Raw genomic sequence first — 27,913 nt, forward strand, 5'->3', positions numbered from 1 at the left:
ACCCTTGGATGAGGTGCCACTATAATTTAGGGGCCCCCTGCAGCTCTGGATCTCACAGCCTCATCCAGCTCAGGCCCTTCTCTGTGCTCTGCATGCTGAGGCCAGCCTTAGTGAGGTCTGGAGGGAAGAGGGCCTAGCAGTTTAGTCCTAGTGGGCAACATTAGGCCTGCTGCCTCTCAGCCTTGAACCCTCAATCACAGCTTCTCCTCAGAGAGGTCTGTGTGCTGCTGGAAAGGGCAGAGGCTCCCAGCCGAGGCTTTCCCTGCACTGCCCTGGACCCCACCTCCTCACTCCCACCTCGCCCTCCTCACAGCCCACTTCTCTTCAATATGTATGGCCACAATTGGATTTTCTTAAGTTTCCAACTTGCCAATAAATTAGTCAAGCTCTGTTTCTGTACTAATGCACAAGAACAAGAAAAAGGACCCAAGGAGAATATGTTTGCAATGCAGATAAAAACATGGTGTTGTCTTTTGTGTATAAAGAGTTCAAAGACATCAATAAGAATAGTTTAACTAATCCTCTGAATGGGTAAACAACATGAACAAAATATTCGCCTAAAAGAACATGCAATTTATAAATAAGCATGTAACAGTATATTCAACTTACTAGTAATCAAGAACAAGCAAACTCAAATAATTTCAAATATTTGTCATCTAAATAATTATTATTGATTTAAAATCTAATGCTTAATTCTGGCAAAAGGCTCTGAGGTGAGCACTGGTCCATCTCGTCATTGATTACTGAGAATGTAAATCGCTGCAGCCACAGCCCATGAATGTACATCCACAAATTTGAAACACACTCCTAACCCTCGACCCAGTAATTACATTGTTGGAACACAAGTGAAGAAAAAATATGAAATGCAGATGTGTATGTCATGTGGTCTATTAAAACACTATTTAACTAGCAAAAGAAAAGAAACAACTCAATAATTAAAACAAATTAAAGAGCTTTTACATTTTCATATAGGAAAATGGTTGTTTGGTTAGCAAAACCTCAAGCACTCAAAATCACACATTCACTAAAATCTCAGTTGTCTAAAGCAAATGTCCAAAATGAACAAAACATCTTGAAATAAACATACTGTAATGTGCTAGAGATTATGAGCAGTTCTTGAGGGCTTTGCTTTTTCTTTTTCTTTTTTTATTTCTCTCCACTTAATTTGTTTACACAAAGAGCATCTATTGCTTGGACAAAGGACAAACAATTTAGAAAACCCAAGTAAAATGTGCCCATCTCAGCCTGAAAGAGCTCACAGCCAGGAGACAGAGCTCCTCCTAAGAAGGATACAGCACACCGAGTATGTTAGTTTGGGGGGGGGGGGGAGAGGCGGATTAAGGTCGGCTGAGGCCCCGGGCTCAGAAAAAAATATTGGACCCCTTAAAAAAGGGAGAGAGACAGGGGAATTAAAAATACATGCTAACCATATTTTTAAATAAATAAAAAATATTATGTACTATTAATGTTAAAATTGCACATATAAAACCAAACTTGGTGCCATCAGAAAAAAGTGTAAGTTGAGGTTTTTCAGGGCCCTTCAGAGGTCGGGGCCCAGGGCCTGCGCCAGGTGCCACGCTGTTAAATCTGCCTCTGGGGGTGGGAAGAAGGCAGGCCAGGGTGTCCTCCCCACGGCAGCTCCTGCCTCATAGTGCTCGGAAGATGCACTCTGATTCCATCACACCTCTTGTGCATGCGTGCACCACAGAGCCTGCCAGAGCTGAGTTTTGAACTTAGCTGCACAACCTTGGACAAGTCCTTGTCACTGCTCCCAACCTCAGTTTCCTCACTTTTAAAAAATGGGCCTTGACAGTATCCTCTGTGAGGGTACTTATGGGAATTAAATGAGGTAAGAACTGTTTGATTATTACAAGATATATCTGAGTTCTTTCTAGTCCGTTAATAAATATCCAACACACAGACATACTAGTAATGCATTTCTTTGACATATCAGAAAAGTATAATCTAATTTTTCTTTTATTTTTCTTTTTTCTTTTTTTTTTTTTTTTTTGGATTTTTTTGAAGTGAGAGACAGAGAGGCAGACTCTCGCATGTGCCCAACCAGGATCCACCCAGCATGCCCACCAGGGGGCGATGCTCTGCCCATCTGGGGCATTGCTCAATTATAACCAGAGCCATTCTAGTTCCTGAGGCAGAAGCCATGGTGCCATCCTCATTCCCCGGGCCAACTTTGTTCCAATGGAGCCTTGGCTACAGGAGAGAAAGAGAGAGATAGAGAGAAAGGAGAAGAAGAAGGGTGGAGTAGCAGATGGGTGCTTCTCCTTTGTGCCTTGACCAGGAATCGAACCCAGGACATCCACACGCCAGGCCGACACTCTACTACTGAGCCAACTAGCCAGAGCTTAATCTAATTTTTCATATAATTACCTTACATTGTAAAAATAGCTTTCGTTTCTGTACAATTAGACACTTTTGTGGCTAAATTTTTTAAAATGTGTCAATTATTTCTCTGCCAACTAAACTACTACTTATTAAACATTATTTACCTTCTTTTCAGAGCGGCCTGAGGTCCTCCCTATAAACCAAGAGTGCCCCAAAGGAAGAAGAGGGCCGATATCATAACATCATTAACTCCGGTGGGCTGGGTGAGACACTATTATCCTATTAATTACCTGTTAACTATCTAAGGTATTACCACGACCTAAGTTTGCAGATTGCTCCAATTTCTAGATGAAAAACTTGAGACGCAGAGCAATTAAGTGAATTGCTGAAGGCTAGCTGGCTACAAGGCAGGGAAGATGCAAACCCAGACAGGGTCCCACAGCCTCGGCTATTTGTGCTGGAGCCCACGTGCTTTGGTTATATATATAGTAAATGCTACTTTCTCTTATATTTTATCTTTATAGTTTGTCAAGCTTTATACTTTGATTATTTAGTTAATTTGGTGTTTGGCTTCCTCTTTCTAAGGAATTCTTGTTATGTTTTGATGCTTTTAACCTTTCCTAGCCTGGGAAATTAAATAAGTGAATATCTTATGATCATGTCTAAAGGCCAAAGGGCTGTACTGTACTTGAGCCTCTGAGAAGTCCTCTCATAGTGAGCTGTACAACCTGGGGACTTGCTTTTTGGTCACCAGGTGGGTGTGGGTCTTTGGCTTCCTTTCAGTTCTCCAGCTGTATTTCAGATAATTGAAGTTGTTTAATTCATAAACTCTGACACAGGAGATACTATTATCCAACATAGACCTATATGAATTACAAAACAAAATGTGAAACTTGTCCAGTAATCATGGCTAGTTTCTATTCAAAGGCTTTTCCACCCCACTGTTCTTTTAGACATTGCCTCTCGAAAACTCTGTATTGTAAGAATTCCTGTCTCCATGTTATAGAGATGAGCAAATCAAGACTCCTCTATATACAAATCAAAACTGTCCATCCTGGCCAGAGGCATTCTGCAAATACATCACTTGAAGTCAACATGTATATGGCCAGCATGGAAATTTCACTAAAAGATTTCTAAGCAATGTGAGGTTCTTCATTATAAAACTAAAGAGAATTAAGAACACTTTGCCACTGTGTCAGACAGGTAGTCTTTTGTTTTGTTTTGTTTTTTGTTGTTGTTTTTTTTGTACTTTTCTGAAGTTGGAAACAGGGAGGCAGTCAGACAGACTCCCACATGGGCCTGACGGGGATCCACCCGGCATGCCCACCAGGGGGCGATGCTCTGCCCATCTGGGGCATCGCTCTGCCACAATTAGAGCCATTCTAGCGCCTGAGGCAGAGGCCACAGAGCCATCCTCAGTGCCCGGGCAAACTTTGCTCCAATGGAGCCTTGGCTGCGCGAGGGGAAGAGAGAGACAGAGAGGAAGGAGAGGGGGAGGGGTGAAGAAGCAGATGGGCGCTTCTCCTCTGTGACCTGGCCGGGAATCGAACCCGGGACTCCTGCACGCCAGGCCGACGCTTTACCACTGAGCTAACCCGCCAGGGCCCAGGCAGTCTTAATAATGCCTGGAGTTGGTCCAGCCCAGGAGGAGCTGAACATGCATCTGCACCACACACCTCCAGGGGGCAACCTCCTGCCGTGTTCAACATGGAAGGTACTACCGTCGCACACACTTTGTGCCCCAAGATTGCAGAAGGGAAGTGGGGGGGGGGGGGTTTCCCAGCTGTGCACTGAGGACTGAAATGGAAGTCCCCACAGGGAGGTTCAGACATCGGAAGTGAGAAGTACAAGGTGTCCCCTGGGGTTGCGATTTAATAAAGGGTGACATGGTCTAAACCCTCTTCCTTTCTCTTGGGAGGAGGGAAGGAGAAAATACTTGACATGTAACATAACATTCTTTGTGGGGGCTATGGGTAAACTCCATTTAACCAACCAGTGTGTCAAAATCCAAGTAGAGTGTAAAGTAAACTCTCCAAAAACTCCCACTCTGATTGGAAGGAAGCCTTGGACCAGAGTGATCCAAATAAAGCACATGGCCTTTGTCCAGAAATCCTTGTTTCTAAGAATCTTTCCCAAACCTGAGACCGTGAATTGGGACAACGGCTCTAATTGGCCAGGAAGGCAGAAACTCTTCCTGGCCACAAATGCCCTCAGCAGTGAGAGGCCATACCACTTGAATGGCAGAGTAGCCAGCCAAAATTCAAATGCAGGTCTGCCCCTACTTGGTCACCGTCCTAGACACTGCCCTGGGAGAATGTCGCGCCACATCTGGGAGTTTTCAGTCCCTACGTGAATTCTTAACCACAGCCTCTGTAACTGGTAACTGCAGATGGACACAGAAACCGTTAGGAAAATGTGACTCTTGTGCAGAAAAGTTGGAACACGGAAGAGTTCAGAAGTGGGCGGGTGTGTATTTTTAAAAAGGGGGGGTGGAAACCCCACCAGCCCAGTCTGCAGAAACAAGTAAGTGAAGTCTGCCTATCTGGGACTGGAGCCCCTCCCCTCAGCCCGCGCGAAGGAGTGTGACCAAAGAACCGCTTCCTCCGGCTGCGGAGGGTCAGGAGCAGGCCCGTGCGACCCTCGCGCCGCGCCGCGCCGCCCCTCGGCCCCTGCCCGGCGCTGCGCACCACAGAAGATGAGCGGCCACAACGCCACGGCGCCGAACCACCACCGTGAGTACTCGCCCAGAGGAGGACTCTTCATTATAAAACTAAAGAGAATTAAGTTGGTCCAGGACCAACTCCAGGGAGGGCCCAACCCGGGCGCAGGGGCCGAGCCGCGGCCAAGGACACGGGACTCCGGCTGTGCCTGCCCCTGTGGGCGAGGTGCCCGCCGGGCTTCTGCCGGAGCACCAGCGCCATCCCAGGGCTCGCGGCGCCTGGGTCGCTCGGGGTCCTTGTCCAGCGACCGGAGGAACCCCGCACTGCCACCCCAACTCCGGGGCGGGGCTCTGCGTCCCGATCCTGGCGCGCGGGGTCCCCGCCTCGCGCCCACCCGCGCGCGGACAGTACGCCGCGGGCATGGGGAGGCCTCCGCGTCCTGCCTATGCGGCCCCGCTCTGTTCTACCGCGTGCTGGTGGGGAAACCGTGTGGCGAGAACTTTCCCTAAAAGCATTAGTAAGGAGAGGCAGAGCGTTAAGCAGTCCAGAAAGAACGTCACAAACTGTTGCCAGGCCGCCCAGGCAGAGGATGTGGGGTCGTTTGGAGAAAACTCCGCTTCCATCCCTGTACTTGGTCTCCGGTACGGCCGTGTTAGGGAAGGGGCAGGGACGCCCGGATGGTGAAGGGCGCGCTCGCCTCCACCTGCCCAGCAGTACTCTGTAATTCCCCATGGACTGTTTCTTTTCGAAATCCGCACGTTTCGTTGCTGGCAGGAAATCATACACCCTGAGAGTTTTGGGGAGGTTGTTCAAAAACATTGCTGGGCCCTTCCACGCCTCTTTTTGGGCTTGGCAATCAAAAACTAAAATTTTGTTTTAAAAGGGATGTATGTTTATCCTTCTTCCCCACCCTGGCTAAGTAATCATGTTAGGTCATTAATATGGTAATGATATGGGTATTGGTGATGCCCACTCGTTTTTTGTCTTTAAAACCCAGGTGGTTGTGAAGCCATAGAGGCAAACTCTGCCTGTCGGTGAGTGTTTCTTGGCCTCTGTGGTGCACGTGGCTGGCTCAGCTGGGTCTGGGTGTGCACAGAGGAGTCACAGAGTGGGGACCTGGCTGCCTGTATTGGGATCCTGTGTGCTACTTATTGGCCAAGGACTTACCCAAGGCAAGCCTTCTTCTTAACTATGGTTTTATCATCTGCTAAATGAGGATATAAAATATTCTTCGTGGGGTTGTGAGAATTCAGTGTGTGCAAATGGCTCAGCACAGAAATAGGCACATGCCAAGTGCAGAATCAATGTCACACATCTTTGTTCATTTTATATGAGACTGTGGGTCTGTGAGCTCATGTGTGTGAGTGTGTTTATGTGTGTATCTGTGAATGTATATGAGTAGAGACACTATTGAGCTTATGAGAAGTGGAGGGCTGGGGAGAGGGAGCAGAACCACCCTTCCCATTGCAGTTCAGGGGCGAAACAATTGCAGGCCTGCCCACATTCCCCTCTGGAGGGGCCAGGCCTGCCTGCCCCAGAGCCTTGCCTCTGCCCCCTCCCCCAGCAGTTCTCTGGAATTCAAATTTCAAACCTTGACCAATGACTGCACATACCGCCCTGCCCTTTGGGAACTGATGGGGATGCCACCCATTTGCACATCATTTCAAATTACCCTTAGGATTTGATTTATGGCAGGATCTCTGCCGGGGAGTCACGGGACCCTATCTTTTATTGCTAATTCAGGTAAGATGTCACAGTTTACATCACTACTCCTCAGCACCAGAGTTTAGAGTGGTGAGGCCCCACTGCTCCCTGACCAGGTCAGGCCTGCCCTACCGGGCTGGGCTGCCAGAAGCTCAAGGGCTACATTACTGCAAATGAGTCAAACAGAAATCCATTGCCTTGCCCTTGGAGGAAAGAGGTCTACGCTCAGTAGAGAAATGGCTGGGTTTGGCAGCCTTCCGTAGAATTTGCTGCCTCTACCGGAGCAGGATGGACTGTGTCAGTGCCAAATGGAATTCCATCTCAGCCATTGCACAACCCCTCCAGCTAGCAGTGGAGTACAGAGTCACATGGCATTGGCACCGTAAGCATCGCCTTTCCGAGGGTGCCGTATCTAGGCAGTTATTTCTGGGACTTGCAGCACGCCCTGGGCAACAGATGTATGTGGGCTAAGAGGCATTCTGTGCTGGCAGTGGGGACATATCAGCCCATCTACAATGTGTAAGAGGAGGCCCACTCACCCGACAAGTGGAAGGAGGTTGGCAAGTTAAGTCTGTTTGCATCTTTGGGTGGCAGATGCCCTTCTGAGAACCCAACCAAAACACCTTCTAGAGATTGAGCAAACAGAATGAATCCAACAAACACAAACTGAAAACAAAAACAAATAAATTTGAACAATGAATGAAGAGTTAATAATGGAAAAGAGGCAGATACCTTCTGCCCACCTTCAGGGCAGTTAATTTATGGATTTATGAGAATCTTTCTAGAAGTAGTGTATGTATATACAATTTTTATTTTACAAAATGAAACTTATTTTGTGTATTTTATTTCATCTTGCTCTTTTTTCTTTTTTTTATAGTCTGGCTATTTTTAAATTTATTTTATTTATTCATTTTTTAGAGAAGAGAGAGAGAGAGAGAGAGAGAGAGAGAAGAGGGGAGGAGCAGGAAGCATCAACTCCCACATGTGCCTTGGCTGGGCAAGCCCAGGGTTTTGAACCAGCAATCTCAGTGTTCCAGGTCGACGCTTGATCCATTGCGCCACCACAGGCAAGGCCATTGTACCACCTCAGGCAAGGAACTCTTTTTTCTTAAGAGCATATCTTAAAGATTATACCAATTCTGCCTGACCAGGTGGTGGCACAGTGGATACAGCATTGGACTGGGATGCACAGGATCCAGGTTTGAAACCCCAAGGTCACTGGCTTGAGCTCAAAGGTCACTGGCTTGAAGCCCAGGGTCACTAGTTTGAGCCCAAGGTCGCTGGCTTGAGCAAGGGGTCACTCACTCTGGTGTAGCCCCCCCCCCCAGGCTACAGCACATATGAGAAAGCAATCGATGAACACCTAGGGTTTTGCCGTGAAGAGTTGATGCTTCTCATCTCTCTTCCTTCCTGTCTGTCTGTCCCTATCTGTCCCTCTCTCTCTTCACACACATACACAAAAATTATACCAGTTCCTCCTCAAATAGACATGTAGGTTGTATATCATCTTTATTTGATTTTTTTTTAACCAGACACAGTATTGCCATGACAACCCTTGTAAGTAGAGGTTTATGTGCATGTGTTTGTATACTTTTAGGATAAATTCCCCCCAGAGTTTAATTCCTGGAGTGAAGAGTGTGTACCTTTAAAATGTTAATAGATGCTGAAAAACTGCCCGTCAAAAGGTGACATGATTACTACTACATGAGTAGCCATTTCCCCACATCCCCCCTCACAATGTGCAGTTTTTATCTTGGCCAATCTGATGAGTAAAACACATTGTCACTTTTGAATGTACCTCTGTAATTGTGAGTGAGGCTGGACAGGTTTCCGTACCACTGAAAGTATGTTTCTCTTCTGGGAAAGTACCTCTTCATGGCCCTTGCCTATTTCTTGTCAGGCTCCTGCCCCCTATGAGGAAACACTCCCCAGAAGTTCATGGGTGTCCTCCCTCTCATGGCAAGCAAGAGGCAGAGTGGGGACCGGAGTCCTTTACACCCTAGGTTTGATCCCACCTCCCCCACTTACTGGCTTTGGGGAGGTACACAATACCTCAGAGCCTCAGTTTTTTCATCTGTGCATGGGAGTACTAACAGCTACTTCACAGGGATCACGCGGTGAACAGAGAATGAAGGTTTGGCACCATGCCCAGAAACAGTGGCATCTGTGGCCATTGTAACTGATCCTGTCAGCTCATATCGAGCCTGCAAGTGCTGGTAATCATCTGGTTTGCAGACAGCTGCTGTTTTGTTCTTGACAATGTAACAACACCAGCAGCACCTATATCCAAGCGGGTTGGTGGGCCTTGCCTGGGTCACCCCCCGCAGCCTGGTCTCCTAGGCATTTTCTTACCTGTTTTGCTCACTCGAGGCTCAGGGGGAATGACCTGCCCCAGGGTTCCCCAGCACCAAGGCCTCAGCCAGGCTACGGATGCAGGCCGCAGACACCATAGCTACAGAGGCCAACCTGCGGGGCCACGAGAGTGCGTATGAGCCTGCTGTCCCTGGGTACCAGTGGGGTGTCCCACTGTGGGCACTGGACCTGCGACATCCTTGCCGCAGCTTTGCCCCCAGAGGACTGCATGTGGCATAGATGCTCAGAACCTGCCTAACAACACATGGCTTTTCAGTCAGTCCTACAGTCCAGCCTTGCTCCGCCACCACCCACCAACATCCCTTTTTCTGTGGCCAGGCCTGACCACGCTGGACCAGCAGTAGTCTGCGCCTGCACACACAGCTAGTGCGGGCCACCCCTCGGACCGCTCCTTTTGGTGCTCCTCATGTCTGGACCGCCCTGCCTCTCCGGCTTCACCTTCACAACCACCTGCTTCAGGCCCCCAGCACCCAAGGCTCTCTGGGGACCTCCGCACCCCACCCCCACACACATGCACACCCATGCCTGGCTCACACCCGCTTGTCACTTGAGGCCTAGTTCATGCACTCCCACCTCCCTAGGCCCCCCAGACACTGGAGCACCACTCACCATGGCCCTGGGATCACGTCTCAGCCCACGCAGATTCCTGGATCTTGCCCCTCCTTCGGGTCACCATGACCCACTCCCTGTCACGTGGAGCCTGGCACAGATTGGTGCTCAGAGACTGACTTGGACATGAACGGATGACCACAGAGTGACCTAAGGCCAACACTCGAGGCCTATGTCCACTCCAAACGCCAAGCACCTTTGAAAAATCATACACTCGGTAACTCCAAGTCCAGAACTTGGTATATTCGTGGAGGTCAGTAGATAATAAATTGAAATGCATACAAACAGATGTTAGGAACATGGCTGGTGGGCCCCAGCAGTCACCACCTAGCTCCCCTTCCCGCGCAGCATGAAGTCCTGTTTCATATTGTCCCTCCTGCCCTTCCTCTCCCCGCCGCCCTCACGACCCCCATCTTTGCCTAGGGTTTTATTCAGATCCTTACGTAATCCGAATTTCTGAGGGAAGGCTGGCTCCTACCCTTAGTTATTATAAATTTTCATTTTTGTACATTCTTCCAGAACAAATGTGAGTGTGCAAAGCCTTTGCCATGGCAGATGCTGACAAGAGCCGGTTTCCTCCTGTGACAGCAAGAGCAGGAGCCCAGACACTGGGTCTGTCACAGGGTGGGCAAGTTCAGCAGGGCCCCTACATGACTCGCCCTCCCCACCCGCCCTGGCAGCCACAGAGAGCCCTTGTGGTTATCAGCACGCCACAGATGTGTGTGTGCAAACGTGTCTGTGCAAATGTGTCTTCAGAACCACCTTGGGGGCAGAGGTTCTGAAGCTCTGCTGTTCCTCTGGCCAGACATTGTCACAGCCTCTCATGAATGACTCCATGACTGAAAAATTGCAGGAGGTTCAGTGTGGACCACTCTGAGCTTTAAAACTCCAAAGGGCCCAGTCATGGTGGGGGTGGCTCAACAATATTATGAGATTTGCCTCATGGGGTTCCACCAGGTTCCCACAATAAATATCAGAGAAAACAAGCCCCCCAGGATCCCAGCTTGCAGCAGGAGGAGGGAAAAGAACTATTTGAAATTATGTCAGAACAGCTGTTCTCAGTAAGTCCTGTTCTCAGGGAAACTATAATAGTTAACCAGAGGTTAAACTGCTGAGTATCAACAGAGCTGAAATGACCTGGGAGAAGAAGAACGGCCTAGCCAGCCCCTGTAGCCATCTGTCCCGTGTGAAGGGGGGACAGACCTGGAAGTCCTGAGAAGCTCCCAGTGCAGAGCACAGCCTCACTCGGACAGAGGCCTGACCACAGGATGTGGCATGCATCCCTTCCTTCCACCCTTGGTCCTATCACAGCAGCTCCTTTACCCAGTTCCTCATCTCTGGCTGTCAGAAAACTTTCAAGGCACACCAAGGCAAAATATACATACATATGTATATTATGTGACCACTCAGAGCATGCCTCAGAGCCAGACATGGCAGGGATGTTGGAATTATTGGACGGAATTTAAAACAGCTATGATGAATAACTTCATGACACTTTGTTATATTCTTTCTTACCTCTTTCTCTTGCAAGCTCCTTCGACACGTTAAAGCTATACCTCCTTTCTCTTATCACCAAAGCACTGTGATCCACAGACTAGATGAGGCTCAGTGGATACACCCCTGTTGCCTTCCAGGCCTCTGAGGAAGCTGGAATTACAAGGGCTCCTTTGATGGGCGAGACTTAGGCAAGGTTGCCCAGTTATCGCCCTGCACCTGTCACTCCCTGATGGAGGCATTTTATCTCCACTTCAAATGCAGTCAGCTTCAGTACATCACTCTCAGAGAGCATAGCCAGACCCTGTGCCCCTTCTACATGCAAAGGCACGTTGTTAGGAGGGGTTCAGCCGTGCCGCTGCCCAGTCCTGCCATTTTCCCCCTTGAACCCTGCAAAGGAAAACCTTCACATTGTATCGATAGCTGTGGGTACGTGCATTCTCAGCAGAGGCTCAAAGGGAAGAAAATTATGGTTGCTAGATCAAACCAGATAAAGTATTTATGCCTGCTTTTCATTTGAGCCCCAGTCTGCAGCTTTTCTGTGCTCCGGGGGGCCAAGTCCACCAGCTGGGAAACGGCACTTTCTCTTGAGCTGCTTGTCAGACACTCTAGAACCTTACCCACAGCCTTCAGCAAGTTGAGGCGTCAAGTTCAGGTTCCTCCTCTGTACTTGGTCCAGATGCATACTCTGCATCAATTTGTTAGTGACAAAGAGGTTAGGACACCAGCTTCAGAGTTCCAGAATTTGGGTTTGAGTGTGGACGTACAGCAACCTAACGCTGGCCTTGAACACACTGCCTACCCTCTCTGCACCTCAGTGGATCATCCAGGATAGGGCTGGCTCCACAGGCCCATGACTTGTGAGGTCACAGAGGGCCCACACTTACTACATCTAATAGTATGCTGTTGCCACCTGAAATTCTTACATTTTGAACAAGGGGCCCACACTCTCATTTTGTCCCACAAACTCTATAGCTGGTCTTCACTAGGTAAGTGAGGATAATGATCATTCCCACGCCAGCGTTTGCTCTGAGAATGAAATGTGTCATCATAGATGAAGTTTCTACAGTGGTGCTTGCTACATGTTCATCATGCAACTCACAGAGTGAGTGTGCCATGCAGGTGCTAGCTCCCTCCCACTGCCCAGCTTTCCCTGGTTCCCAGCTCTCACTTCTGTTAGCCCGTTTGCCACTGAAAATATTATAGTACCTACGGACAGAATGGCACAGTCTGCTCAGGTCCCGACCCAGCAGGGGAGCCGTTCTACAATAGCTCTCAGAGCTGTCTGCAGCTCACCTGCCCCTTCATGTTTCTGTCACAGAATGGGCACAGTGTGTGCAGTGCATCCTGAGGAACACAGTGGTTCTAGAGCTCGTGTCCTTTATGTGATACCACGGCAGAGCCATCCTTGCTCCCCTGGCCACACCTGAACACCAGCTCCTTAACCAAAGGGGTCTCTCTGTCTCCTCCATGGGGAAGAGACGAGTCTTCAAAAACACTGGATGGATGGATGGGTGGATGGATGGATGGATGGATGGATGGATGGATGGATGGATGGATGAATATGGTGTTCCAACCAGTGTAGACAAAGCCTGATCTGCACAGGGAGCACTGTGGGTCCTGGCACCTGACTCCCCTCCCAGTGCAGTGTAAGACGCTGCCACTCGGAGGCCTGCAGTGACCTCTGACTCCCCTCCCAGTGCAGTGTAAGACGCTGCCACTCGGAGGCCTGCAGTGACCTCTGACTCCCCTAGGTCCAGGCCACGGACCTCGCCTTGGACAGCGGTCCTCCTGTGCGTTATCTCATGCACATCGACCACTCCCTTCCCTTCCCACCGCCCTCACGCACACGACCTGTCCATGTCTTCTCTCACTGTCATGTTTTTCTCGTCCTTGGTGTTGCCCTTGACCAAGTTCACAGAGGGGACTCTCTCTGGGGCTCGATACAGCTGTGGCCCCTCTTCTGGGAGGGTTCCTTCTCCCCACCCCCGCCAGCACCCTGCCCTGTGGGCGAAGGCCGTGTGTTTCCTGTGACAGTGCCCTGGGACTGACTTATCATTTGAATTTCTGTCCTTAAGTTCTCATTTCAGTAACTTATGCCAGCTATGACTGGAAACCTGGAGTAGTCCATTCTTATTTTTCTTTAATTTCACAATCTTTTTTTCCTTTTCTACAAATTCTGTAAATGTATCTGACCCGTTCTTCTCTCATTACAGTGACTGTCCTGCTGACTCAAAGCTTCATTTCAAGTGTTCTCTCATTTCTCTGTGGGCAACCCTGCGGGAGGTATTCTTATCTCCATTTTGCATGCGATGATACTGAAACTCGAGAGGGAATGTGACTTGTCTCACACTCACGTGCAGCAGGTCTTTCTAGCTCAGCTGGGCTCAACTTGTACATTAGGCACAGTGCTTAGGCCCACAGTGCTTTTAGAGACACACAGAAATGTTTGTTTCTTTTAAATGCAAAAGAAAAAAAATGTACTTTTAAAAGTAAACATTATATTTGTCTTTATACCACTGCCACTATAAAAACAATTTTTTAATTGTTTGGGGGAAAAAGGGAGTCATAAAGTCAAAGCACGTAGGCTGATGAAGGTCACGCAGTGGCCCTGTCTCCGTGCATTCAAGGCTAAGGAGCTGGAGGTCCGCTGCTCCCCACTCTGCCAGTTTCCCCCTGACCCCGCCCCGCTCCCAGGTCTGGAGGCTCCTCTGCGTGGCTGCCCTACCTCAAGTCCTCACACTCCTTCCCTGGCAGTCCAGCCCAGTTCCACAGGACCCCTGGGCTGGGCAGATGTGGAGGCTGCTCTTGTTCCTGCCTTCACCTCTGCCCTAGAAAGTTTCATAGAGTCAAAGTAATGACTCTAGGATACCCAGGACTCACTCTGTCTACCTCTGCCTGTCTCTGTCTCTGCCTCTGCCTCTGTCTCATCTGTATCTGTATCTCTACCTCTGTCTCTATCTCTGACTCTGTCTCTGACTCTGTCTCTATCTCTGTTTCTCTATCTTTATCTTACTCTCTTGGCTTTTTAAGCTAGGAAGTTAGGCTACTCTTCACTTAAAAGTTTTAAAACAAGCTTTCTTTGCCCTGTTTCATTACTAAAGAAGCAATTAATGTTTCTTGTAGAATTATGCATACAAGAACAAGAGGTAGAATGAAAAGATTGTTTCTAGTGCAGGGAGACTTTTAGATATGCAAGGGACCGCCAGGTGACAGCTGGAAGGCCATTCAGAGGGTGATCTAAGCAGAGAGAAAGATGGGGACCTCCGTGTAAAGAGGCCACTCGGGGAGCATCCAGAAGGAGAGGAGTGGTGAGAACCTGCGGGAGCTGCACTGGTCCCTGTGGTGGGAGTGCAGAGGCAGGATGTGGCCCACTCAGCACAGGTACAGAGGGCAAGCGTGAACGGGCACATGGTGCACACCTGCTCTGCCACCCCCCACCCGCCAGGATAGACATTGAACTTGGATGGAATATTATTAATGCCAGTTAGAAGCTGGAAGCTGAGGTTCAAAGAGGTTATTTCCCAGGGCCTCCCTGTGTATCACTGGTACCCTCGAGGCAGGGGTGTCCCTCCACGTCCAAACACAGCAGCCACCATAATGGAAGAGGTTTACCATGACCCCTGTTCCTTCTGCCCAGCTCCATACGACCCTGAGGTCACTCTTCTTGACTCAGAAGAAAAAGTCTTTCTTTATCTGCCCCACCCCAGCCATTTGTGCTGGCCTTGCTCTCTTCCACCAGCCCCGCACCTGTCAGCCGAGCAACTGGTAATGAAATGCTCATGGAGCACACTGGGCCGGCTGTGACCACGTGTGTCCTGCCAGCTGAGACCAGCCCACACACAGGCCACACTCTCTGCCGGGTAAGCAGTGGGCAGCAGCCTCTCAGAGTCACCACAGGGACACCGAGAAAGAATAATGCAACTACCAGCTCTTGGAATGCTTCCACCACAGAGCCACCCCTGGGTTGGAAAATTTGTCTTTTGTTGAAATCTCTCAAGTCGTAGGCCATTACTGCAGTGTGTATTATATTTTGCTGGGCACTTCAGATCTGTTTCCCTTCTTCATCTGAGAGCTGTTGTCTCCCTCTTTGACCCGGAAGTAAAGTGAAACTCAGACTCGTTATGTGACTTATAAGAATTCACCAGCTGGATGTGGGAGACAGGCAGGACAGGGATGCAGATCTCTGGTAACTATTTGTGCCACAGAAACTCAGCTGTCAAGCTCCTAAGCAGCGGACAGGATGGGGGAGAGAATGCTGAGACTGCATGTCACCAAAGGGAAGAGACTGTGACACTAACCCTACATTACCCTGTACCTCACCCAGAACTCCCTGACCTACACACAGACACATACACACACATACGCACACAAGCACTCACATATAGACCCACGTGCATGCATACCTGTGCACAGGCATTCACATATACACACACAGATGCATGCACACACACATATGAACGCACACATATGCTCCTTACCACTTCCTTGCATGTCTCAGTGACAGACTGGTGTCAGCCCCAGGTTCACAGTAGAGAGGCACTGTCTTAGGGATCTGGCTTGTCCTGGGCAGGGCAGGCAGGCCCATAGGTCTTATTGGCCTCCTGGAACAATAGAGGAACTCCTGCCCACAGCATCATTGACCTTGGGCATGCTTGTAAAGCTTATTTCTGCACTCTCATTATATGCTTGTACAGCTTGTTTTCAGGCACCATTCCCGTGGCCTCACCTCTGTCTAGAATGTCTGCCATGTACCTGGCTATAGGCACTGTGCTCTGCTTCTCCAAGCCCCTCTGTCTGAGGTCAGTGTGGTATTCAGACCTGACTCTTTTAACCCCGTGTGGCAAACAGGTGCACACACGTCTGGAGAATTCAGCAAGGTATTTGGTTATTTTAGGGTTGGGTTCAGCATGGCCTCTCCCATGCTTCCCCTCCTGGAACCCACCCCAGATCTATTAATAAAGACAGCAATCTATTAATGAGTCTATGAATAACAGCAACCTGTCTTCTAGCAGCACAATCAAGTCTCAGTAGTTAAATTCTGGGCCACTTTCTATATTTGACCCTATACACACCCCTCTTTTCTCCCAGCCTATTACATGATCTGGGGTCCTTTCATAGGTTCCAAGTTTTCAGGGACTCATTGGGTACCCAGTGACACAAGCCGGGAGTCTTCAGCTTTTTGTCCACTACCAGTGAATTCACTACCAGAGTGTCACCTTGGAATCGCTGCCACCAAGTCTGAGCACTTTGATCCTGATCCAGTGAGCACCTCTTGTGTGTAAGGGCTGCTAGTGGACCCATGGGCATAGATCTCGTCTTCAGAGGGTCTCCAGCCTCATGGGAGTGGGAAACAAAAGCCAAGAACATTGGAGGCAAAAGTAGTCAAAACATCATTCAGAGTCATTTGGTCCACATGCCAGTGGTCACAGCTGGCTCAGTCAGATGCAAGTGATAGTGCTTGTCCCCTCTGGAGTGAAAGCCATGTATTCCTGAACCTCCAAAAGTTGTCGTTTCTCACCTGAGATTCCACCTCAGGAACCACAAACACACACACAAAAAAAGGTGTCACAGCTACAAATTTCCACGACAGTTATCTTCATCTGAAATGACATTTCTACAAAATAAATTCTTAGATGTAGTCTGAAAATATGAAAAAGAAAAGCCCATACAGTAGAGTTGTGCTGGAGACGAGAGGCCTAGTGACCTCCCTCCAAAGGCCCCTTTTGATGGTTCCCTCTAAAGTCATCTCTGGACGCTGAGGGCTTCATGGAACCAAACTTGCAAACTCCTGCCCGGCGCCTTCTGGAAACTTTGCAAACTGATGCTCAGTCGCTATTTGTTTTGTTGTCAGTGTTGACACTCTGGGGCTTAGATCTCAGAGGACACTTCCATACTAAACGTTTCTATCATGTGAGGCCATCAAATACTCTCTCTGTGGTCAAATGGTAGCCTGTAGCCAGACTGAGGTGAACACTCAGCTGTCTGTCACGTTACCAGTTAATTCCATGAGAAAAGGTCTTTTCAAACTCCGGGAATCCTCAGACTCCTTGAAGAAGATCTGAAAAATTGGGAAGGAAACTGGGTGGGAAATTTCACTAGGAAACTGTTTATCTGCAAATGCTTCTATCCCTGGTTCATCAAAGAAACACGCGGTGTGAGTGAGCCTCTGTCCTCTGGCCTGGGGATGGAGGAGGAGAGAAGCAAAGTGCCCAACAAGATCCCTGCCCTCAGAGCACTGCTGGGCTCTCGGGGCAGCAAGACGGATACCATGACAGGAACAGAAAGCATGCAGTCCTCCTAGTGTCAGGTGATGTCAGGTTTCAGATCAGAATGCACGTGTCTTGTGATTTACTCAACTGAAATAGCTAAATAGATAAACTCATGTTGAAAGAATAACATCAGGGAATATGAAATGTAAAATGAAACCTAATCTTAGCTAATATTGATAGCTAAGATTAAATATGGTGAATTTCTCCTTGACTTGATATAGTTTTATCTTGTGTTAAAGAAGCAGTCAGTCATCAAGCTGTTATCCAGAGTGTCCTAATTCTGGGGGGTGATAGGTAGAGACAAGTGACGAGGAGGTAAAAAAGGAAAAACAGTGCACAGGTACGTGTACTCACTAGGACACGGATGGCCTGGCCTGTCACAGGTGCCGGGGACGTGTGTGCCAGGGCCACCACTCACTGTCAGCCATCCTCCTCCCTGCAAGGCAGATCTGCAGGCCCCACCTCTGTATTCAGGACACAAGACCTGGCTGTGAATGGCAGGGCTGTGATTTGAGCCCAAGTGGTCCAACCCCTTGGCCATCTCTTAACCTCTGCCCACCCACCTTCCCTATGTGCAGGAGGCAGGGAGTTTCAAAGGAGAACAGAGTTCTCTTTTACAGAAGGAATGAAAGAAAATTGGTTCAGATGGGCTTTTTAACTACATTTCCTTATACCTGGCTTTGGTAATTACCCCTAGATCATGTCTCTTTAGGAATCGTGGAGCTTCTGAAAAGACCTTCCGGAACATATTATTTTAAAACAACGAATTTCAGAGAAGTAATGTTTGTCACTCACTGAGAAAACAAACAATGCTGGGGAAAGTCAAAATAGATCTTGGAGGATGTTGCCGTCAAAGGCAGATGAAATCCATGGTTTTCCTTCCAAGTTTAGACTCCCCATGATGCTGTGCTTCCCACCCAGGCACTTCCGGGCCGTTTATTTCCTGGGCTTTGATCTTTGCCATCCAGCTCTTCACTGTCCATCTCCCCTCTGTTTCCATGGTGGTGCTTTGCTGAAAGCTGCCTCTGAGGATGCACTTCCCTGAGACACAATTATCGGAGTTCCTGGCCCTCCTGGCCTTCTTGCCTCCTGACTGTGGGAACAGAGGCTTACTGTCTGGGCAGATGAAAGGCTAACCTCTCACTGCCCTGCCTCCTGCCTCTGGGTCCCCAAGGTCCTTCGAGCTCCCTCAGTGGGGCCCTCACCAAGGAGAAATGAGCAGAGTGTGTCGGTCTCCTCAACCTCAGTGTTGTCTTTTCTGAGCGAACAACCTTTATTCAAAGCCCTTCATGTTACAGAACGCTGCCCAGATCTCTGCTAGCATCCCTGGACCAAACTTTAGTAGAGCCAGGATGTGCCCACTTGGATAGGCATTTTGTCCTATTCTAGGATAGGAAGGCCTAGTGCTCAGGATTCCCTGAAGAATTGCTCTTTTACAAAGCCACACCTACCAGTGCAGTCTGCTGGAGAAGCCAAAGAGGCCGAGCCACAGCCCTCACCAGCAAAAATGGCCTCGACCCTACACAAGGTTTAAATCAGAGGTAGCATTCGCCCAGGCCACCTCGCCAGCTGCTGTGTGGACTCCAGCACTAACCAACGAGGGTGACCTCAGGATTGAGACCCTGCCCACACTGGCCTCCACAGCCCTGGTGTTCTCACAGCCTCGTGGAGGATTCAGGATGCAGTGAGCCCTGGGTGCAGCTAGACTGTGATCTATAGAAGGTGGGTAGGGCCGTGGACAGTACGCCTGTGTTCTAACGGCTGAGCATCGCATGAGTTGAAAGTATAGGCTTCAGGTATGATGACCTATGTTCAAGGTGCACATAGCCACTCAGTGGCCCTGATTCATGGAACCTTAAATGAGAAGGTGTAGGTGAAGGCCCAGTCCCAGTGGGACAAAGTCAGCACATATGAGCCGAGAGGGAAGAGAGAGACTCAGTGACACAGAGACTTAAAGCAGGGCCCACAGGAAGAATTCAGCCTGAAACCTGCTTCTATAAATACGTTATTAGAACACAGCTGCACCCATTTGCTTATGTATCTATGGCTGCTCTCACATGACAAGGGCAGAGTCATTGCAAAGAGCATATGGCCAACAATACTCAAACTATTTACTATGTGGCCCTTTATCAAAAAGTTTGCCAAGCTCTGACTTAAACTAAAGGAGAAGCTCTCCTGACTCAACCTCTAGACCTGAGCCCACCTGGCCTCGTTACACTTCTCTCTGGGGACAGCTCAGCTTCACAGGTACACAAGAAGCCATGGAGAAGAGACCCACAGCTGGGGTCAGGGGCCAGGCAGCAGCCAGTGGGACTCACTTGGGTCCTTCCTGTGATCTTCTCTTTCTGTGGCCCTCTCGTGAACCTATAAATACAGGCACTTGGGGCCTCCATACAGATAGTCCTCACCTCCGCCAGGCAGGTGTGGGAGGAAGGGCTGCACATCAGACAGATCTGCCCTGGCCCTGCAGCTAGGAGCCAGCCAGCTCCACCCTGCCTTCAAAGAACAGCACTTCTCACCTGGGGCCCAAGCAAGGGGACATATTGCTCCACGTGGTGGAGTCAGGCCAGGGGCAGCGCACCTGGCCTATTGAGACCTCTCCCCTCTTCTCTGGTGTGGTGATGGAGACTCAGCGGAAGAAGTCTACGTTAGACCAATTATAAAATGGTGGGTTTTGAGTTTGACCAGGGTGTCTCTTCATCTATCCCCTATCCTTCACCTCTACCACTGGCACCAGCAAGCTTGTGGCCCAAGAGTCACATTCCATGCACCTGTATTGAACACCAACTAGGTGTCAGGCCCTGGCCGAGTCCCTTGGGTAGTGACAGTTGACAAACCAGCAGCAGTCCCAAAGGGGAGCTTACATTCTAGTGGGGATGGACAGATGGACACAAGATATGTGGGCAGAATGCTCAGTTGTCAGATGGTGCTAATCAAGCCAGGAAAGGAGATTGAGAAGCCTAAGGGGTGATGGGTTCCATTTAAAGAGCATGGCCAGAGAAGTCTCCACTGGGGGAGGTGATGTATCAGAAAAACCTAAAGGAAGCCAGGGAGCCAAACACGGGGCTGTCTGAATGAAGACGTAGGCAGAGAGCACACTCACAGGCCTGGTCTCCCTCGGCCTTGTCTGGGCAATGGCAGCGGTGGAGAGGGCCTTAGATTCACTCGGCGGCTATCCTTGTGCCCACCCAAAGGAGCATACTGTGTTACACTGCAGAGAAGAGGGTCTGGGCCCTCATACACCGAGATGTTCTGAGTGTTTCTGGGAAAAGGTGCAAGCAGATGTCTTCAGGCCACACGGACAATAAGTCACAGAAACAACGCCATGACTCGGTGCCATGCTATTCCACATACTCCACCCCAGCAGGCCACTGGGGTCTCCTCTCGGTGACGCCACCGGCTTTATGTGCTACAGCCTTACAGAGATCAAGGGCTTCCTGATTAAGCACTGCTCGCCCACTGTGCTCCACACATGTGCATGTGCGCATACACACACGCGTGCCTCCAAGGTGCCCTGCATGCCAGTACCCTCGGAGAACAAGCCTCTGGTTTGCTGTCTCTGGGAACTTCAGACCCATTGGCAGGTATCTGCACTTGCTCCTGCTTCCCGTCCCAGTGTAGGTCTTTGCCTCCCAGGCCTGCAGCCATCTTGGCTGTGTCTGAGCGCAAGGGCACTATATGTCCTCCAGGGCCTTTCTTCCTCTCCTGCGCTCACGCTGATGAGTGGGCTCTCTCGCCCCAGCCTGCCTCTGATAAGCCTCCCAGCAGCAGAGAGAGCTGAGCTGAGCTTCTTATCGGGCAGCTGCAGGGAGACCTGGTGCCCGTGCTGGGTGGGCCTGGTGTTGATAGAGTGGTCCTAGGCCTGGCCACCCACCCGCTTCCTCAGACCCGTCCCTGGAGCCTAATAGGACCTGACTGGGAGCAACTGGGGACAAAGGTCTGGCAAAGAAGGTTGATGGAGTCTCTAAAGAGGCCTTAGGGCTGCAAACCTGGCAATGGCTATACCTACCACCATGTATAAGACTGGGGGGGGGGGTTTGAGCCTACTCATAGCTCCCTTTGGGGTATGTACTACTGGTCCCGTTGTATGGGTAGGACACTGAGACAAGGACGTGGAAGATGTTGAGGTGTTTTATCTAATGTGTGATCAGGTTTGACACCGGGCTTGCTGGCCCCTCATCTGCCTCCCTCCCTCTGGGAAGCTCAGACTGGAAGGAGGGGCAAGAGCTCATCCCCCACTTGCCACCCCACACACACCCCACTTAAAGACAGAAATCTGCCTTTATGCCTGACCAGGTGGTGGAGCAGTGGGTACAGTATTGGCCAGGGACGCTGAGGACAGAGGCTCGAAACCCCAAGGTTGCGGCTTGAACACAGGGTAGCCAGTTTGAGCGTGGGATCATAGACTTGAGTCCAAAGGTCGCTGGCTTGAAGCCCAAGGTTGCTGGCTGGAGCCCAAGGTCACTGGCTTGAACAAGGGGTCATTGGCTCGTCTGGAGCCCCCCAGTCAAGGCACGTATGAGAAGCAATCAATGAACGACTAAGGTCCCACAACTATGAGTTGATGCTTCTAATCTTCCTTCCTTCCTTTCTGTCTGTCTGTCTGTCTGTCCATCTCTCTCTCTCTCCCTCTCTCTTTCTCCCTCTAAAAAAAAGAAAAGGGGAAAAGTTAGCTCCTTTTCCTTTAGGCTTGGTCACTGTTAAACTTCCTATCTTTAGGTAGTGCAGATTGGGTTAGCAGACTATTTTTGAGCAAGTGACTGTGCCTCTCTGACCTTAGTTGTCCAGTCTGTAAAATGGGCTAGTCACCACCACCTCACAGAGCTGCTAGGCCCAGTGTCCCAGGACCCACAGGACTCCATCAGCAGCTCAGTCCCACCCGGGAGGCAGGACAGGGCCAGGGTCCCAGTGGGCAGCAGTGGCCCCTCGAGTGCAGGTCTGGGTTTGTATCCTGACTCTGAGCCCGAATCTCTTCTCATGTAAAGCAGAGATGGAACTACCTGCTGGCCAGGTTGCTCAGGGATCTCAGCTAATGAGCCATAGCTTGCAGCTTTCCACGAGAATGGGCTTTACTGAGAAGCTGCACCAGTGTGGTGAGGTGCAGGGGAAGCCCCAGTACAGGGCAGACCTGTAAACGCAGCCCACAGGAGCCCAGCAGCTTCCTGGCTGCCTCTGCCCAGGTACTTATGCACAGATGCATGCAGAGGCCAAGGGCATCCAGACAAGGCGGAGACAGCAACGTCCCACACAAGATGCATCAGCAGAGTGGCTGGGCATCCTGGCCCAGTGACTGGAGCCTTCCCTGGAAGGTGCTGCCACCCAGAGGTGACCCACAGGATGGGTGCAAGGGAGTAAGTCCTGCCTTCAGAGGACCTGCTGGAGGGCCACGGCAGCTCCTCAGAGCCGACCTGATGACAAAGGTTGGTGGCATGGCCAGGGATCAGCTCCTGACTGAGATACTCACACAGCCCCGTGCACGTGATCTGCCCTGAGATGAAGACTGGTCTCCATTTCTGAGATTATAACTGAAATATGGAGAAATGAGTTTCCCAGACACCAAGGCTGGCAAATGCTGAAGTCAGAGAAAGCGCAGACTGAGAGGGTGGGCAGGAGGACTAGTCAGGTGGCTGCTCAGCTGAGCTGGTGTCTGGAGAAGGCGTGCAGGGTGCTTCTCAAACCCCTTCCCTGGAAGCAGTAAGAGCATCATTGATAATCATTAGAGTCACATGAGTAGTAGTGTATGTAACAAATTCTCTGTAGTCTGGGGAAATATCACAGGAGGTCGTGTTTACCACCTGGCACCAGAGAGGCGCTCATGTCCACTGGTTTAGGAAGGACAGCAAGTGCCTGTTCTCAAAACCACTCACCTGGATGATTTTCTTCTGGTATCTGTCACTGGATTTCTGAGAGGAGCTTCCACTTCGTAAACTTTGTTGACCAGCTACTATGTGCCAGCCACTTGCGAATGTTGGGACACCCTGGGAGGAAGATGCTACCACTTTTTCTGCAATGACAAGAGTCATTCTGACCTGTTTGATGCGTCTGTCCTTAGTGACAGGCAGTCAGTCCTCCTGGAAGGTCAGAACAAACATTCCCCCATGGGTGGAGCTGGACCAGTTTGGACTGATGTGTGTGAGTTCACCAGACAGGCCAGCAGTGGGTATTTCAGTCACAGGGAACAGTGTGAGCCAGAACTGGGGAATGCAAAATAGAGTCAGAGTCCATGTGACCTACACGGGGTTCCTGGGGGGTAGGTGGGATGGAACTATGTGAGGTGATTACATGGGATCCAGACTGGCTGTGCCTGTATCTTTGGCTCGGGACTGTCCAGAGCTGTCCTTTGGGTGTGCCCCTACCAGGAAACTCTCCGTCTCTATCTAGTAAGCTGAGAAAAAACTGAATTGTCTATGGAGTTAGCATGTAATTTTTAGGATACACTTATACTAAAAAGAAGTTGTTGTTTATCTGAATTCAGATATAACTGGTGTCCTGCATTCTGTCTGGCAGCACTAGGAAGACACCTGGGCACGGGTGTTTTTAAAGGGTCGCTCATGTGATTCAGATGTGCAGCCAGGGCCAAGAACCATCACTAAGAGGCTCCTGCTTCTGTGCTGTGAGCCAACCCACCTACCTGAGTGCAGGCTGGTCCCTAACTGCAAAGACTTTTGCGTGGATGGAGCATCACCAGTCTTAAAAAGCCTCCTGGGAAACCTTCCGAGACTCCCTTCTCACTCTCCTTTCCGTCTGTCTTGCAATGCCTCCCGCAGTTGTTGAACACCTATTTCTATGTAAATTTAAACATCTAAAGCACATCTTAATTTTTAAACGATTTGAAAATTACTTTAAAGAATGTCATTGTGGAGGTGGTTTAATAATGGAATATATTTAAATAAAAAAGAATAAATCGTTATTCATAACCCTTCAACCACACTGATACCTCCTTCATCAGCTTGTAGTTACACTCTTGCCAGATCTCAAACTCTCTAACCCTCGAGACTCTCAACCTTATCAGCTGTGCCCTCCTGGAGCCCCCACCCCGCACCAGGCTCCCTCTTCATGTTCTCTACTCTCGGTTCTGTTGGTCTCTCATTCTTGGTAACTCCCAAGTACTTTCTAAACTTGAAAGAGAGGAACCTTTTCTTCCTTTTGTCCCTTTATTACTTCAGAATTTCTAGACACTTTTATTTATTTTTTATTTTTTGTAATCTCTTACCTGCTCAGTGCCCACAGATGACTCAGCTTCTCTAACCTGATCTTTAAGACTCTTCATTGCCCATTATTCATAAAGCTGATAAATATTAAAATGTATTAATGGTATTGGCTGTAGAAGTGACGGTGGAAGAAGTAATAAGACAAGGAAAAGGAAAAGAAGTGGAAAATAAATTCAAGATATTATGAGATTTAGTCATTCATTTATTTTCCTTCCTTCACCTAAAACCTTAGTTTATATTTTCCAAAACAGAATTCAGAGTAGTTATTTGAAAAGTGTAAAATTCTTTAAAAACCTGGCATTTTTTAATATAAAATTACTCATGCTGAAAAGAATAAGATTATTTGAAATCTGTTAGATGATCTGATTTATCTGGGAATCCTTAATCCTGATCACTCAAACAGATCCAACCCTATACCTGGCAAATATCTTTTTTAACTCAGTTTTCACTCTGTTGCTTTGATTGCTTAAGAAATTAGTACACCAGTCTTACAGAATAGATCATTGTGTTTGTACTTACCCTTCTCCCTCTTAGATTATGTTAGATTTCAGACCTACTTTTTTTTTTTCAGACCTACTTTTGAAGTGCTAAGGTCACTGATGAGGCAGATAGACAAAGCATCTGCTTGTATTGACCACACTAAAGCAGCAAGAGGTTGCCAGCTCACCATCCCTGTCAGTCATTAAACACTAACCAGTTGTCCAAGTTTAATCACGCCACCTACAGAACCTTGGAATGAAACAAGTCTAAGTTTGTTGGCTTTCTTTGATTTGTCTCCAGAGTATTTATCACTTCCTATGAAAGAAATGTTTAATTTAGGTGACAGTTGGTTTACACCATGGGATTTCAACTGGCAGAAGGAAGAGTTATGTATGTGTTTATGACTCTTTTGCTTTTGAAATAGTAATGTGGGGGGAAGTATTTGTCACAAGACTTGTGGGGGAGGGGGCTGAAGAGATGGAGCAGCAGTGTGTTTGGGTGATGGATTGGGACAGGTTCTAGAGTATCTCCACTGGCCAGGAAAACGGAAGGATGGTGTCAAGAGGGGTGTGGGGGGGGCGGGGGGAACAGTTAGGAGAAATGGCTTTTCCTCTCCAAGCACAAAGATAGCACAGGGGCTTGAAACAGGAGGAGGCAACTTCCTGGCTCTGTGGTCTGATACAAAGTGAGGTGAATCAGTAACTTCCTGAAGCTCCTTCCTGGTCCTGATATCCAGAGAATAGAATAGGGCTACTAGCACAGAGGGAAGCACTCAGGAAGCCAGCCCCACTGTTGCAAAAATAAACAAGTACTCCCTGCTCCCCAAGTCGCAAGAACTGGCCAATTGCACCTCCCCACCAGAGACTCAGAATCCAGAGATCAGGAGTGTGCGTGTGGCAGGGATGATAGTGGTGGTATTTAGTGTATGTATGTGATGAGTCGTGTGTGTGTACCCTTAAATAACTAAGACTAATAGTTTTCATGTGTTGGCACTGCCCCCTGGGAGCTGTACAGGTGCACCCTTCTCTACAAGTGAATGAGCTGAAAGTTAGCGAGTGCCACTGCCCGTGCTCCCCAGGTTGCACAGCAGGATGCCCCAGCAGCACTTTAAGATGATTTTTGTACAGAGCAGTTTGTTGTGCAGCTGCCCTTCTCATCACCAGGCCCCCTAAACAATACGCTCCCAATATCTAAATCAAAATGCCCCATCTCTGTCCTAACACCCTTTCAAACATGACTCTGGCAGAAAAACCAGATCACAGAGGTATCTACACAACATCAGCCTGTAAACTCCAACCACCCTGTCTACATGCATCATCTCACATCATCTCCACAGCACTCTGGGAGTGGATGTCCCCACTCCTCACTGCACAGGTGGGACTAGTGGGGCTCAGCACCCTCTGCCTGGGGGGAGAGAGGGCGCCGTTCCTGTCGTGGCCCCTCATTGGCTGCTGCTCCTGTGACCCTTCCTGCCAGGACCCCTCACTGCATCTTCACCTGTTAGGTCCTAACCTGGAGGCACTGCTATCTCTGGGTCACTCTGGCCGCCCCTTAATGTGCTCCACAGACAAGTGCTACCGCCTGTCTTTAGAATGAGAATACTAAATGCCTTCATCTGACAGGCTCTCCCTGAGGCTTTGAAGTGGTATTTGAGGCAGCACAAGTCCCCTCCACCTCCTGCTGCCCTCACAGTCATGCTGGCTTTCCCAGCAGGGCATGGGGCTCTGCAGATCCTGCCCATCAAACTCAGGGAAGGAAGGAGAAAACATTTTCTGCCTCCTCTTTACCAACTGATGAGCCTTCTGGAAACCCAAGAACAAAGCATGGCTAACTACATCATTATTATTTATACATGCAGCCCGATCAAGGACATTTAGTCATGTAATTAGGTACCTAATTATGCTGAAAATGCAATTATATGATTGTTTAAGCGAATTGAGTCCTCTAGAGAAGCGGTAAGGACTAACCATGCGATCCAGCTGGATTCCAGGGACCACAGAAGGCACGTCAGTGTGACCCCGGCTACACAGATAGAGTGTTGTGGACTGGAACCACCTGTGTGAGCACACACGCACATGCACACGTGCACAGGCATATATGCATGCACACACATACCCACACACATGTCAGCTTTACCTCTGTGTCCTCAGGATTCTAAAAACACCTGCTGTGCCTGGCCGGATAGAGCATCATCCCAAAGTGTAAGCATCGCCAGTTCAATTGCAGGTCAAGGCATATACAGGAACAGATCGACATTCATGTCTCTATCTCTCCTTCCCTTCCTCTCTCTCGCTAAAATCAATAAATAAAAACTAAAAAAAAAAGTAAACTGAAAAACATTTTTTTACAAACAGAATTTGATAAATTGGAGCCATTAATAGCATTGGAAGCTCAGTGTATGTTTGTGCAGTGGTTGTTAAATGGATGACTTAAAAAGTCTCAAGAAGGTTATTTATTTAACTTGTAAGATTCAGGTATCTAGGGGAAAAAATAATAAAAGAGTTAGTTAGGACAGGTCAGAGGATTTTTTATTCTATATCACTAATTCATTCACCTAGAGTTGTATCAGATGAGGAAATATAAAATTCAGTTCTTGTCTAGCAGCTCAAAAATTAGTGTGCAAAGCTTTTTAATAGTGATTTGAACAAGTTGTTCAGCAAACTGTAGCCTATAAAGTAAATCTATTATAGTTTGCATACTATTTTGGTACAGTCAACTAGCTAAAAATGGTTTTTACATTTTTTTAAGTGTTGTAACAAACAAACAA

At 48.8% G+C, this 27,913-nt stretch overlaps 1 protein-coding gene across 1 annotated transcript in view; it reads left to right on the forward strand.

The window, feature by feature from the left end:
• The first annotated feature begins 4,578 nt into the window (after positions 1–4,578).
• The window catches only part of GYPC (glycophorin C (Gerbich blood group)), a 38,662-nt gene continuing 15,327 nt past the window's right edge, over positions 4,579–27,913 (forward strand). The window contains exon 1 of the mRNA XM_066345709.1: positions 4,579–5,075. Coding sequence (XP_066201806.1) covers positions 5,039–5,075 — 37 coding nt within the window. The 5' untranslated portion in view covers positions 4,579–5,038. The remainder of the gene's footprint in view (positions 5,076–27,913) is intronic.

The sequence above is a fragment of the Saccopteryx leptura genome, chromosome 7 (assembly GCF_036850995.1).
Source record: "Saccopteryx leptura isolate mSacLep1 chromosome 7, mSacLep1_pri_phased_curated, whole genome shotgun sequence".
NCBI classification, from domain to species: domain Eukaryota; kingdom Metazoa; phylum Chordata; class Mammalia; order Chiroptera; family Emballonuridae; genus Saccopteryx; species Saccopteryx leptura.